The following is a 14743-nucleotide window of genomic DNA, read 5'->3' as shown; positions in this document are numbered from 1 at the left end:
AGCAAGAGTTGAGGAGAGTGCAATACTACATGGGTTATATCATAAAACATATGACACAACGGTTACAGCCTTCTTTATTTAAATATATCATTATAATTATTTAATAAACTTTTTAATATATTATTTGTCAGTGATTTTTTTATAATTTTGAGATTACTCAATCAGTGTAAATATTTTTTCATTATATTTAAAAATTTTACATGAAAAAAGGGGTAAGAGAGAAAAAGAATGATTAATTAAAAACAAATTTCATTTTCTTCCTATAGATAAATAAGTAGAAATTAATTTAATATTTTATTTTATTAAAAGAAACTAAAATTGCTAAAAGAAAAAAGTACAATGAGTGCTTTACTTACTTTGTGAGAGAGATAATTATGTTATTTATTTTAGTATTTGCTATGGTATTCCTAAATTGAAGGGGTATTGAATAATCTCTCTATATTATATTATATTAAGATATTAAAAGGTATTTATGTTTTTTAAAAATAAACTATTAACTCCACTGTTGTTTCACGTATAAGAGAAAAAATACTCTTCAATTCCTATGGTAAATTTACCATTTATTTTTTGGTTTGAAGAAAAAATACACGCTTAATGTTTCCGAGATGAAAGATTGCTTAAATTGCACTAAACCCTAAAACCCAATAGCCTACAAAGAAAAATGTTGAATCGACATGAATTATTCCAACTTCAGTCTAAAAAATATTTTATTTTTTTAATGATTTCAACTCCATAAAGATGTTATTCTTCCACTGTTAGTACTTTTATCATGGGCTTGAAATAATTGGATAAAAAAAGGAACGGGCCTGGAAAATACAATATTTGTGATTTTGGAGCCCACTGAATGGAAACAAGAAGAACTGAAAACAGAGTGGGAGGGGAAAGAGAGGGAGCGAGGGGAGAAGAGTTTGGTTGCGAATATAACCGAGTATTCGTATTGGCTAATCCTTTCTCATGATATGGATAGCCTACGCCAAGAGAAAATTCAAAGATTTGAAGAATTTGTTGATAAACGCTTGAAACCTGATCTTCTTCATGCTATTGCTCAGCGGTATAGTGTTTGCTCCTGTGGATTTTATTCTCACTTGTTTTAAATAATGTGTATAAACTATAAAATGTATGCCATATTCAATGCTGTTTTTCTACTGTTACCCTAGTTCGTGCTAATAGGAATTGTATCAGTCTATAAGATACACATGATGAAGATGCTTTGTTCATTCTGCAGCATACGTTAAAGATGCATGTCTGTTGTTAGGTTTTCTGAGGTCTTGAATTTGTAGCTTATTAAAATGGATTTAAACAAGCAGTTGTATATGTGCATGCCTAACAGCTTTGCCTTGTCTATTTCGTAGGCTTTCAGTCTTTACTTATTTTTCTCATCTCTGTGTTGCAGGGACAAAGTATTTGAACAACAGAAAACTTTGTATCCTTTTTTACTTTGATCATTTGATGTATACGGATAGGATCAACTGTGACACTGAAATATTTACACAATAAATTTTTGAATCATGCATTTCTCATATAATCTGCAGTGGCATGTAAAGTTTTGTCCTATGAAATTATTCTTGTCAGCTGAATTTGTATCTAATGGCTGATGGTTAGTGACTAACACGAAAACTAATTATTTCATTGTTGACTAACGACTAATACCTAAACTAACTAGTAGTTCAGTACATTTTTATATGGTTTAGATTATTTTAAAAATAAAAAACATTTCAAATAATTAAATCTGTATCAGTATCTGATTCATGTGAAACTTAGTATGTTGCTTATAATCCACGATATTGCTGCAGTCAGTATAGGACTGTTGTTATGTCTTAATCCGCTTGACTTCTCCATCAGTGCTGATTTGCGAAAGAACATTGAAAGCCTAGAGAAGAATAGTGTAACCAGTCTAAGAACCTTGGTCAATCTTGGTTCTGAAGTATACCTGCAGGCCGAAGTGTAAGTCATCAATATTACAGCTTTGGTTACTAGTAGCAATTATTCCTTGCTCAAATTTCATGTATGTTGTTTGATTTTTGAAAGGTACAGTTGTTCTATGTCACCAATCTGTATGATCAAACATGTTTGTCCTTTTATATATATATATATATCATCTTAATAGTCATCAATCATCATCAAGTTATCAAATATTCAGATTTGTGCTATACAGTCCAACTTGTATCTATACACTTTTCCCACTCCTCTCTCCAAGGTGGAATGAATGCATGGAGGTTCAAGCCTAGAACAACCCCTCACTATTTGCACACTTCAAGTTCTTTTAATTTGTGCACTTATACTTGCATAAGTTGTTTCAGTCTTCAGTCCAGTGAAATGCACATCTCTTTTGTATTTTATCTATTTGATTAAAACTTACAGGCCCGATACACAACACATATTTGTGGATATAGGATTGGGATTCCATGTGGAATTAACTTGGTCTGAAGCTTTGAAATACATCCGAAAAAGGGAAGAAAAGATAACCAGGTATAAGTTTTGATTTAACATATTTTTCCTAGTTGAAACCTGAAAATTAATTTTTTTATTATGGCTTTCCAGTTTTTTGTTTCGAAGTTTAAGCAACAATATAACTTACTTCAGTGGAGCTGTTTAAATGGCATTGAATTTCACATAGTAAAATTTTTGACCAAGTTCCTCATGTTTCCGATGTTAGACATATTCTATTTCAATAGTCACCATGAGTTTGGTTCATCCATCTACCTGTAACTTGAAAAATGCACTAATTCTTTAGATATACTCTTTAGTTATTTCTTTGCCTGGGAGGAGGCTGCAGGTGATTGGATTCTAGACTTAAGTGGGATTCATATCTTGCATGTGATTGACATATGACACTGTTTTTTCTTTCAATCTGTCTTCCCTTGCATATGTTTTGGACATAGTTAGGCTGAAAGCTGTTAATTGATGAATGTCTAGGTATAGCATGGGTTAGTGAAATCTTAAGCTGGCTTGAGAGTTGTCACAGGTTCCCCATAAAAAAAAAGGAGAAGGATAGTTTGGAAAGCTTGACTAACACAAATTACAAAATTCTGGGCTTAAGCTTTTTGGACAACATGGTGTTAGTATATAAGTTTGAAGCGCTAGGATATCAGCTTCTTGGTTGGTTGTTCCATCAACATCAAGATAGAGCTACAGAAGTTTTGTCTAACATTATTAGCGAAACAGTTAAAAGATCTTTGTTTAAATTCAATGTATTTAAACATAAACAACAGTTACTACCTTGAAATGTGAAAAGTTATTGACCTTCTGTTGTATGCTACCCTTTGGCGACAACTGTGCGGCTGTGCCCATTTTGGGGCAAATTTATCATCAACCATTTTCCCCTCTTTTTAATGTGTTGTCATCATCAATTAGTTTTCTTCTTTATTTTCTTTTCCTTTTTAAGGTTGAAAATAACGTTGCATGTTCAAACTTAAGCCATGGCTTTTGTCTTACAGGCAGATAGAGGAGTACACTCAGTTGATTGCATCAATCAAAGCCCAAATTAAGCTAGTATGTATAATTCTCTCTGTTTTCTCCAACTCACAGACTTTTTAATCCCCTCAGAAATTCTTTTCAGATAAGGAATGGTACTTGTTTAATTAAATACTGCTGCCATCAATATGGGCTGACCTCCCCTATTTATTTAGCCTTAGACCACATGTACTAGGTGCAAAAAGCCTATAAGGGACAAGGCCCACAAAGTGTCATCTACCCCTAAGGCCAAAAAGCCCACATGTGAGATAGGACCATATTCAAGCTGTCCATATACTCATTTCAATATTTGTCATAATTTTCTTTATGCTCATAGACATGAGCCCCGTATAACCTCATCATCATAAACAAGCTTTCTTCCAACATGCATATTCAATCTTACAAACTTGCATGTAAATGAAGTTAGGAGCCAGATAAGATGAACTGGGGATTATGTTTGTGGTGTCATTCTTAATGGTTCCAAGAATTCACCTATGGGCTTTTGCCTTGAGAACTTTAGGCTAGGACTGAGTGTGATGGTGGGTTTGCCCGTATTGATGGCTTTTTTATTGAAAATATCTAAGGAAATGTTGGGTATGTAGACAAACAGAAACAAAGGACAAGAGGAAAGAATAGAACACACAATTTTTGGAGGAAGAAGTGATATTCATTCACGTTCAGAATTTCTTTTGTATACATACACAGACATCTTGTAAGAAGAAATGCAATATTACAACCAAAAAAAGCATGGGCATCATTGACTTAGCAGACCCACTCCCTCTCAGAACATGGGTTATCATCCATCATTACCTTCAACATGACTGAATAGGTTACAAACCAGAAAAATGTAAAAACAACATGTCTAATTGATTTAACTTCCAAAATATAAGAAAAGTCTAATTTTAATAGAGTAACGTTTGACATAATTCTGGAACTGACCCAGGATTGAATTTTCCCTGAAAGATATTTTAGGAAAGCTTTAAACTGTTTCAAATCTAAATAATAGTGGTGATATTACATTCTTTGGAGTACCAAAACTTTTGGTTGTTTCAGGTATGTGAAGGGATTCGAGAATTACTTGAACTTCCAGCTGAGAAATCCTTACCACAACGGATATTTTGATATTTCCCGAGTATATACTAAACTCATATCCTTGTCTCTTCGTCACAATTGCAAGGAAGCAATACAAGTATGTGAAGCAGATCAGAGATTGATATTTATCCAGTGTGAAAGATCGAATTTCTTTTTCTGACCATACATTTTGTCTTTCTAGTTAATTTTGTGCAGTGTTGTTAAGTAGTCATGTCGCATGTAATGAACAGAAACATTTAAGTCTGATCCCTACACCTATGATTTTATCTACCCGAAACATGAAGCAAAATTTCTGCTAATGTATTTATCTACGGAATGAAGACTCTAATGTTCTCGCACTTCTGAAGTAAATGTGTACCAGACCTTATTTTGTCGAGTTATTATTTATTTATTTTATTGTGGTGTCCTCGCTTCCGTGTTTTGGTGCCATTGTGATGCCTTGGCTTTCATTTAATATTTTTAAGGACATGTTTGTATGTGTTAGAAGTCTTTTTGGTCACAAGGGGTGGTTCTAAAGTAACAAGTTTAAACCCAACGTTTTAGGCTATTTCGAGTTCTAATGTAATGCACCAAAACAAAGCAACAACTTGTTGCTGTAGAACAAATTTAGCTTTGAGTAATTTGAAAACCAATAAATATAATAGCTTTTGCAATATCGGGCTTGTGTTCACGGGAAGTCGCATGTCAGGAGAGGTGGATTTGTTTTACATTCAAAGAATTGGATATGAACTTTGCTGGACAAAAACAAAGGACTTTTATGGTCAACCAATATAAAGAAAGGTTTCGCAGTAGGAATTTGAAGCCACACGGCAAAACACGAAAGAAAAATGGATAGTTAAGCATGTGTAAGTAGCTGTAGTTGTGCACGTGATGTTCTCCATTTTATGAAAACCAAAAACAATTAAAAAAAAAGATAATTGGAGAATTATGTGAATTAATTACTATTTTAATTTCGAAAGTATTTTACCAAATGTTATAAATTTTATTTTACTTTAGTTGTTGATGCTAACAAAAAAATATAACAAAAAGATTAAAATAAATAATTTTTTTATAACATGTTGGAAAGTAAAATGTAACTTTTATCAAGTCAGTAAGTAATACTTGCAATATTGGAATAAAAAAATGATTTATTCAAATCAATTACACACTGGAGAGAATCCAACATGGATACCCAAGTCACTTCATTATTCATGAATGCTGGGGCTTTAATAATACAATATGTTGCAAGAACATCTAACCCAGACTAGTACCATCACGTGTTTGTGGTAAAATTATCGAGAAGCTTTTGTATGCATTCATTGAGTTATCTGTTCCGTCGTAGAGCTACAATACAAAATTACAAATTATAATGTTCTAAAGAAAATTGGAATTAAAAATGACATCAAAGAAACCGGTCACTACTAGGCTTGGAAGAAAAAGGACTGAACTAGTGAGAAGGGTGATGGGACCTATAACGTAAACGAAAATCAACACAGTGCATCAAAAACAAAGGCAACGTCATGTCTTAATTTGTCTCATTGGTTAATGCCATCATGATTGATGATTGATCATAAGGCTGTTGCTGCTTTTATGGGTTGTTGTGTTGTGATATGAATTGCATCTGAATCTGATTTAACGGAAGCATCAACATAGGTTCCATCACCTACACTGGACACATCCATCCTTCTCATTTACAGCAATAACACCTTCTCTTTAGCTTTTTCTCAGATTTAACTCTCACTTTGCTCTTTGCTTCATACTTTTCGTACATTTCAAGGCTGGTGTGAATCTTTATCTTTTTTTAAAGTAAAAATCATTACATGGTTTTTAAATTATGTTAAAGAAAACTACCAGCGTTGGTTATAACTAATAAATATTGAAATAAATGTAATTTAAACATATTATCATATAAACTATTCTTGTTAAAGGAGAGAAGAGTATTAAAAAGAACAAAATTATCCTATGGTTTAACACTAGCCCTAAACTTAGCGCATTCTTATTATTGTCCTAAACTTAGCCCAAGGAAACTTGAAATGCCCTTGTGCCTTTTAAACGGGGATTGCTTACATTTTGACGTTATGGCTCAATTGCTCTGAATTATGGGTCTCTTGTGCCCGACTTTTGATGTGATTTTATGGTAGGAAATGAAAAAGAAGTAATTATTGCCTATGTGATGCATTGCTGTGGAAGGATCACAAGTAAACAAATGAACTAGTAAGCCCTAAACACACACAGTTTAGTTACCACTTAAAAATGAACTAGTAAAAATAATGTTGCCTACTATGCAAGAGAACAACGAAATACAATTTTGCATTTCTACTATATAAATAGTTAACATGCGAGACTTGATTTTAAGTGAATAATATTTGCAAACTTTTCATGTACATAATTACAATTTCTTTACAAGACAAGTGATGGTCAACAAGATCATAGTTAGACCTTTTCCAAAACGCTTGATTTATTTGCATTTATCTATGCTCAATGTGAGATAATGATTATCTACCTTCCCACAAGATTTATCTATTGTGTAAATTTTAATTAAAAATGCCATTTTAAAAATTGCCCTTGAAAAAAATAAAATAAAGAAATGTGAGTAACATTATTCAAGAATCTTAAGAGGGGGGGGGGGGGGGGGGGGGGGGGGACCCTTAAAGGGTGTGTGATGTATAGGTGGAATGGGGTATGTGATAGTAAGGGCATGGCACTATCACTGCCAAAAACCATATTCATTTATCAGTCTTTCTGTCCCTTCCCTTCCAATGGACGTGCAGTACTGAAAAGTATCTGACCCACATGCAATGTAATGCAAAGCCTAAGCATATGCATATGTACTGTTACTAAGTAGCTCAAGGGACAAAAGGGGAACTTCAAAACACTCACTTTACTCCCTTTCAAACCCTTTCTTTTCTTGGCTCTTAGTTTTGTTTTGTTTTGTTTTATCTCTCTCTGCCTCTCTAATAATAATTATAATAATTCAATGCAATTGGGCTAGTATTTGACGTGCAATGTGATTCTTTAACTGAGCTGCTTCTGTACTGTACCATTCCCTGTGGGTCCAATAACAGTCTTTTACACTCTTGTTTTTTAGTTAATCCATAGACTTGGTTACCTTTTGCTTTGAAATTTGGGCTCTTTACCCTGCCACATTTACTTTTATGGCTTCCTTGCATGCAAAAATAATGGTCCGGTTGTTTTATCTATGCCACTTTATATTTATATTGATTATATGCAGGAAAAAAAATCATAAATGAATAGTTCAAAAATAAGGTGTAAAGGTGAAAGTAAAACAAAATGTCATAAGTGATGTATCGTAATAAAAAGAGAAAATGATAAAGAAATATAAGAGATAAAATGTCGAATAAGTAAAAAAAATTTTGCACAAAAGAGAAATGAGATGTAAGAAAATGGTGAGATTTGAAAAGGTTGTTATATACGTGAAAAATATCCATTCCTTTTGACTTGACTTCATTTCTTTGCCATTATGCTTAGATGAAGCCGTCTTTACAGTTATGTAAATAGTTGTTATTAGGTACTTTACGTTTGGTCAGTTTCACAAGTTAAAGCTGCATACACAGATTCGATGCACAACTACCTAAACCTGAGGATTGAAGATTATACACTTTGTACCTGTTTATTTTAGCTTTCAGAAAAGTAATTATAAGAATCGATGAAAAAGCAATTTATATTTTGGAAAATTATTATTTCACATCATTTAGAGTGTCAAATGGGTGACTGGATGTCAGAGATAGAAAAAAAGAAAAAAGAAAAAATGTGACATTAAAACAAGTGAGATAAAAAGGAAAAAAAAATGTAAGAAAAAATAGTATAAAAATTAAAAATGTTATATTTTAGAGATTTTACGGAAAGTAAAAGTTGTATTTTTGTAGTTATAATTATAAAAGGTGTTTCTTATTTTAAAAATAATTATAATTTCAGCTTTTTCTAAGAAACTACTCAATAATTTCTTTAAACAATAAGATTTTGTTTTTTTAATTCTAATTTTTACAAAAGCTTAAATAAATGCACTAAACTTTTCAAACTGATTTTTTATAAAATAAATCTTTCATGAATATACTTTTTTGTTCTTTGTTGAAGCTATTCTTTTGTATCTGCCTAATCAGTTGATTATTCACCTGACAAGAATTCCATGGCATTAATATAAAGCATATATAAAAATTGACTACTGGGAGCAAACATCAACTGGGAACCCATGCATCTAGATTAAGCATGCTTGCTTTAACCAATCATTTTTTCACGAATGATTAAACATGTGGAAGGTTTTTACTTGCCATATCTTTAGTGGCAAATGTAGAAACATAAAAAAATGGTATGGATGTAAAATCCAATGCCTATTAAAACTGAGTCAGAAGTAATTCATCTTAACAAGAATTACAAAATTAAACTACTATTCTTATGAATGTCACAATTAAACCAGAAAAGAAATATACAGTTAGAAAATGGAGAACTTTTTGGTTAGATAAATGCAAAGATTACAGGTCTTTAGTTTTCATATGCTGCACTCATATCTATCCAGCACATGTTATATTTTTTTTCTGAGTCCCAGATATCTTAAGGTTGGTAATTTAATTAAACTATCTTGAAATCAAATGGCATTGGCAGAAGAGTTATAACTCATCACTAGCAGTAGAACATGAGCTTCTTGATGTTTTCACTAAGTTTAGGTAGAGGCGCTGTTTTTGGAGGAGCAGCTCTAGATAATGTAGATGTACTTCTGAACAAGCCTAAGGATTCTGATCTCTCAAGGTAGAGTCTACCTCTGTATGCAGCTAAATGTGCATAATATGCAGGAGGAACCAAAGAAATTGGTTTGGTACACCTAACAAAAGTGTAGCATAAATTGTAAACCAATTTCTGAAGTTCATCAGAAGTAAACTGATTTTCATCCCACAAGACATGGTAATGAGTAGGCCTACTTGTTCCTTTCACACCCCAATGGCTGCATAGATAGAAGTCAAATTCCTTTGGATGAGTAATCACTGAATCAACCACAGTCCCTGGAGGAATGTTTTCATATAGAAAATGGTTCTGGGGGGAAGACGGGTCAGTTTCAAAGGGAAACAATCTTGTGTGATGCCTCTTCTGCACAACTGCAAAAGTGATGAAAGGTGTATAACCAGGAAACCTTGAACATGCAAACCTGATGGACTGAAGTTCCTCTTGGAGCACTTTATAGAACTGAGTTTCACTAACCCCATCTCTGAAGAAAATTATTCTGTTAGGGAGTTTCTCTACTTCTTGATAAAAATCATCAAGCAATTCCCCCACCATTGCACCAAGATCCTGGATGATTTCTTGTCTATGTGTTTGAGACCTTATTCTTGAAATATATTTGTTTGCTGTTGGCCAATTCATGCTACCAACAACAGCAGCAACAGATGGACTGAAATCATCAAGAGGATGAGGATGTGTCACATCAGCACCCATGAATATTACTGGCTCATCAATATGAAAAAGGCGCGGAATTTGAGAAGGCAGCGAGTTGTAAAGGGCAACTGTGCATCCACCAACTTTGGCATTGATTTTGAGGGCCAAATTAGCCAAAAATTGTGAACTTAGCTTGCTGAGATTTGGATACAGGCAGCATTGGCTTACAACACCAACACTCGTCTCAGCAATTCGTTTCAAGTCTGCATACCCTTTGTGTTTTCTCTCCATTATACAAATAAGAAGCTGGAGATTGTTTGAGGCAGCCTTCTGGATTTTCTTGAGTTTAGATTCCAAAAGGGTGACATTGTTAAGAATCTGGCTTGATTCAAACTGTGGACTAGTAACTGTATTCTTGTTGAGAAAAATGCCCAATTGTTCACACCTTTGAGATAACTGGTTTATGAATCTGGGGATATTGGACTTCTGCTCAGGTGTGCCACCAAAACTAATTAGTGCCCACCTTTCAATTGTAGTTCCTTCAAAGACATGGCCATCGAGAAGGTTCCATTGGCGGTCATGACGTGAAGGAGTCAGGTTTCTCACATGACCTCCTTCTCCAAGCTTTAGCTTGGGAGGATGAAGAATTCTCCCAGTCAACTTTGTCATTTCTCTTGAGACTTGGAGTTTGAATTCTCTTTCCTGGTCACCACTGTCACAATGATAATATTTAAGCCATTATAAATAATGCAAAAACTATATAAAAATGTAAAAGAAAAAGAACAAAGGATCCATAGAAGTACACAAGAATCATACTGACTATTCCACAAACAAGAAAAATGGAATCACTACAGTGTCTTGTAGTTACCTAGTAGGCCCAACATCTCCTCTCATGACTCCTTCAATGATGGTTTTTCGTTCTCCTGGTCTTTGGCATCCCATCTTGAGTATTCTAGCGGTCTGATCATCAGAAAGTTTCCCAAGGAATTTCTGGCCTTCACAGATCACACAAAGTTCCATAGGGAGATAACAAGGTTTACTCCTACTAATTTGCAAGCATGGCAACTTTCTGAATTGTATGTCATAGTTATAGTGATCTTTAAAGTAATTCACAAGCCTGAGATTCTTCCCATCTCTGTCAGCAAACCAAAGGTTTTCAGTTGCCGCTTCAGTTAAGCTATAGACACGGTATCTCTGAACAGTTTCCCTGTGGCAAACAAACACCCTGATGTTCTTCAATGCCTTCTCCACTTCCTTCCTTTCTTCACCAGTTAGCTGAGTTGTCTTCCTTTGAGAAAGGTCTCGAAGAAACTCAAGGCGTTTCTGCAAGTATGGAATCACTCCAATGCTCTCGTGGAAAGCAGTTACCGAGAAATCCACATTGAGAGCAAGTCCTTGTTGTGTTGGTCTAAGACTCTGAAAGAAGCCTCTCAATCCAATAGCTCCTCCACCAATGTCCTTGCTTCTTCCCATTGAACTTGAATAGAATGACCTCCCTACAGGTATGCATTTCTCAGTTGGACTTTCCCTAAGAACTACATCTAAAGCATGTAGATAATCCTGTGGTAGTGGAATCCAATCATCACCCTCTTTGCTCAAGTAATTAGTTAACTCCTTCCCATTAATCTTTGAGACTAGTTTGATATTTATCCTGAACAGTTTAAGCTGTTCATGCTTCTCTTTCAAGTCATACATTTCTCCATAAGGTGATGTCAATTTGGTAGTCGGAATTGGGAGACTTACATAGAACTCAAGCTTGTCATTTTGGAATTCAACTGAACTGTAGAGATTCTTTCTCCCATCATATGCTGGACTGGCGCCCGAGAGTACAGCAGAATTGTTAGTTACCAACTTCTGTTTGATTACTCTTGCAACATCCTTGGAAGGATGAGGGGTGATTTCAACATTGTAATGATATATTTTTTGTGATGGATCAAATTTTACCAAGAAGTGGTTGGCAAGGAGAGAGATCACTGAGCCTTCTTTGCCACCAGAGTCTGGCCTCCTAGCAACAATTACTGCCGGTTGCTTCATTGCTGGAATGAGTTTCTTGCTATCATCTCCTTTGAAGGATGCCTTAGTTTGCTGCTGAAGTTCCTTTGGAGCTGAATCAGTACGTGAAACAAGTCGGTTCATCATTTTTCCAATTTACTTTGTGTGCCTATGGACAACTAGGATGGACATATTGGTTCAAATGAGGGGAGCATAGGTGAGGGAAAAATAAATGCCCCCATTATTGGAGGGGAGGCAAAAGTATGATAAGAGGGATTTCGGCTTCTAATTTTTCCTCTCCTCTAAAGTTTTGAACAAAACAAGATTTTCTTAATAAAAATTCTTTCCTTCCCTCCTTTCTTCTTGAACCAAACAATTTGATAAGCTCAAATTACAAAGTACTTGTGCTCACTAGAGGGTTCATTTGTTTCCATAGAAAATACAATTTTTTAGAGAAAAAATCAGTAGATGATTTTTTTTCCCTAAAAAGTATTATTATTAAAAAATATTCTATAGTTTATTTCTGTAGAAACATGTGTTATAAAAAAATTTCCTTAGTTTAGATTGTATAATGTGTATCATGCTCCCCTACTAAAAATTAGCTTCATGAATTAATCATTATCGATATTAATACCTACATCTATAATTACAGTGGTCAAGAAATTTTTTTTGTATTGCCACAAGTGTAAAACAAAGGACTAAATATCTCCTCTAAGTAAGCCGTGATGTATATGGAAACAAGTTTTAAAACTACAGATTGAATGATTTTGAAAATACTATAATAGCACTCCCTAACAGTTCAAGCTTCAAAAGAATGGTGATCTAGAGTAAAAAAGTAAACAAAGATTCAAAGTTAATAATTTAATTAGGCATTGACTTTGATTAGCAAAACATTTTATCCCCAACCTAAATTCATTAATGACTAGAGAAATCCTTGCACTTTTTCTGATACTGCCTGACACACCCACCAGAAAAAAAAATTAGAAAAAGAAAAGGAAACAAGGGACCCATGAACTGGGACAGCATAGTGAATAGGAAAATCCACCGTACTTCAGAATATGCTAATATTGGCTTCCAACAACTGGCACCAAAAAAGGAGGAAAAAAAGACTTTCAACATCGCTAGCTGGTTGAACAAAAAAAGAGGTTGAGTGCTTAAAATCCAATCATGAAATACTATGGAGAGAAAGAGTTGAACAATTTTCTTTCCACAACAGTTTAATAAAAGAGGATAATAAAGTACCACTTTTGACAAATTCAACATAAAAACATAAGGCATCATCAATTGCAGCAAGTGGTACACTGGTCTCAATTTTTCCCCCTACAAGACCTTACTTACACTTTCACATCAAAAGCACCAAACTAATGCAAAATATGAACTTTAGAAATATACAAATTACAACCCCATTTGCCAAGATGTTTCAAAAGTATGCAAAAAGCGAAAAAATAAAGATTTTTTTCATGGTATTGCCAAGTTGAAGTTCTTTTTATGAGAGAAGTGAAATGAAATTTGGAAATTTTTTCCTAGAAAACCAAACAAGCAAGCCTAAAGAACAAATTTTTGGCTTCTAAATTAACGAAACAAGAATGCAAACAAAAGGGTGTGTTTGAAAGGAACAATGCTACTACTTACCAGGAGCAAGGGCTGGTTGAGAGAGCTTGTAATCTGATGATGGAGAGCTATTGAGTTTGCATGGAGGTTTGTGCAAATGGGTTTTTGATTTGATGGTGTGGTTTTGAGGAAAAGGTGGAGTGAAAGGTAGATGTTGGAGAGGTATAAGGGAAGGTAGAGGAAGAAGAGCAGGGTAGTATCTCTGATACTTGTTCTGGTTGTTGCAGAAACCAAGCTGAGTAGAGTATTGTTGTAGCAGCTGATGATGGTGCTGATAGTGATGATGAAGATGGTGATGCTGATGATGGTGATGATGATGATTATGCTCATGAGAGTTAGCTCCATTCCTGAAGCTCCTTCTTTTGGTGGTGAATTTCTGGTTAGCATTGGTGGACTCCTCTGACTCTTCCATGTTTGACTAAGTGAGATAAAATGGGAGAGAGAGAGTGGTTAAGAGAATATAAGATGTAGTTTTTGCTTGAAGATGTGACAACAGAAACTACAAATACTGTTTCGAGAGAGAGAAAGAAGAAGAAGAAGAAGAAGTGAGGATGGTGAGAACTGGGAATGAAGGAAGTGAGGTAAGTTAGAACTTTGGGCTTTGGTTTTAGTTTTAGCTTCAGGCGGTTTTTTATGCACTACTCTTTGAGATTGGTGTGGTGGCAACATGTTTCAAAGGGGGAAAAAGAAATGGAAAATAAAAGAGAGAGAAACTTGAAGGTACCCTTGAGCTGCATTAAATGAGAGGGTAAAATGGCAGTTACCAAAGAGGTATTGTCTTTATGCAGTTTGCAATTTGTCTGTGTAAGAGTATATGATATGCCAAGGGCATTTATACCATCTAATATGGTCCTTGACTCACTGTCAACAAACAAGACTGGCTTAGCCTTTTCCTTTGAATATGAGATTGGAAGTCAAATTAGGAGGGAAAGACCAAAGAATCCCTGTCACTACTTTTTATTTTATTTATTGGAATTGGAATTGGAATTTACATTTATGCTTATGGGGATTGGGTTTTCATCTTCCACTTGGATCAATTTGAGTTAACATTTTGTCTCTCATTTCACTCTGGTCTAAATCATCATCACCCCTTTGTTATGTCACTATTGTTGTCTGTTTTGCTCAGGCTTAAATCCATTTCACATTGAATTTCCAGCTTGGTCTCTGCCCTGCTCATTTCATCATCAGAATTCCCCTTCCATATCCCGTTTCTACATTTTAGATAATTGGG

The 14743-nt window shown here is 34.4% G+C and overlaps 2 protein-coding genes across 4 annotated transcripts; one reads left to right on the top strand and one right to left on the bottom strand.

Moving 5' to 3' along the window:
- Nucleotides 1-907: 907 nt before the first annotated feature.
- On the top strand, nucleotides 908-4858 carry LOC113869018 (protein UXT homolog). Of its 2 annotated transcripts, none has more exons than XR_003505453.1 (7): nucleotides 908-1051; nucleotides 1394-1423; nucleotides 1843-1944; nucleotides 2362-2469; nucleotides 3438-3492; nucleotides 3877-3947; nucleotides 4201-4495. XR_003505453.1 is itself a non-coding variant. In XM_027505104.1 (7 exons), the coding sequence occupies exons 1-6, from the start codon at nucleotides 960-962 to the stop codon at nucleotides 4573-4575; spliced, it is 456 nt and encodes a 151-aa protein (XP_027360905.1). In that variant the 5' UTR covers nucleotides 908-959; the 3' UTR covers nucleotides 4576-4608; nucleotides 4663-4858. The 2 variants fall into 2 exon arrangements, 1 of the variants encoding a protein (XP_027360905.1); XM_027505104.1 differs by lacking the exons at nucleotides 3877-3947; nucleotides 4201-4495 and adding exons at nucleotides 4507-4608; nucleotides 4663-4858.
- Nucleotides 4859-8674: 3816 nt separating this feature from the next.
- LOC113868419 (protein argonaute 7) lies at nucleotides 8675-14318 on the bottom strand. 2 transcript variants are annotated; one of them, XM_027503979.1, is made up of 3 exons: nucleotides 13534-14318; nucleotides 10778-12014; nucleotides 8675-10621 (listed from the first exon to the last, which is right to left on the bottom strand). In XM_027503979.1, exons 1-3 carry the CDS (start codon nucleotides 13922-13924, stop codon nucleotides 9163-9165), a joined length of 3087 nt encoding a protein of 1028 aa, XP_027359780.1. In that variant the 5' UTR covers nucleotides 13925-14318; the 3' UTR covers nucleotides 8675-9162. The 2 variants fall into 2 exon arrangements, with proteins under 2 accessions (XP_027359780.1, XP_027359781.1); XM_027503980.1 differs by having other exon boundaries at nucleotides 8744-10621; nucleotides 10778-12023; nucleotides 13537-13964.
- Between the last annotated feature and the right edge of the window lie 425 nt (nucleotides 14319-14743).

Source organism: Abrus precatorius, unplaced genomic scaffold (genome assembly GCF_003935025.1).
Source record: "Abrus precatorius isolate BTA unplaced genomic scaffold, Abrus_2018 Scaffold6, whole genome shotgun sequence".
NCBI classification, from domain to species: domain Eukaryota; kingdom Viridiplantae; phylum Streptophyta; class Magnoliopsida; order Fabales; family Fabaceae; genus Abrus; species Abrus precatorius.
The sequence above is the reverse complement of the archived record's forward strand: the minus strand, read 5'-3'. Positions and strand labels throughout refer to the sequence as shown.

Bases quoted from the DNA above. Each gene is read 5' to 3' on its own strand.
- LOC113869018 (XM_027505104.1), top strand. From the start codon at position 960: ATGGATAGCCTACGCCAAGAGAAAATTCAAAGATTTGAAGAATTTGTT. The intron at 1,424-1,842 runs GTATCCTTTTTT...CTTCTCCATCAG, and splicing joins TTTGAACAACAGAAAACTTT to TGCTGATTTGCGAAAGAACA. The intron at 1,945-2,361 runs GTAAGTCATCAA...TAAAACTTACAG, and splicing joins GTATACCTGCAGGCCGAAGT to GCCCGATACACAACACATAT.
- LOC113868419 (XM_027503980.1), bottom strand. From the start codon at position 13,924: ATGGAAGAGTCAGAGGAGTCCACCAATGCTAACCAGAAATTCACCACC. The intron at 12,024-13,536 runs CTGGTAAGTAGT...TTGTTTCACGTA, and splicing joins CTCTCAACCAGCCCTTGCTC to CTGATTCAGCTCCAAAGGAA. The intron at 10,622-10,777 runs GTAACTACAAGA...TCATTGTGACAG, and splicing joins GGAGATGTTGGGCCTACTAG to TGGTGACCAGGAAAGAGAAT.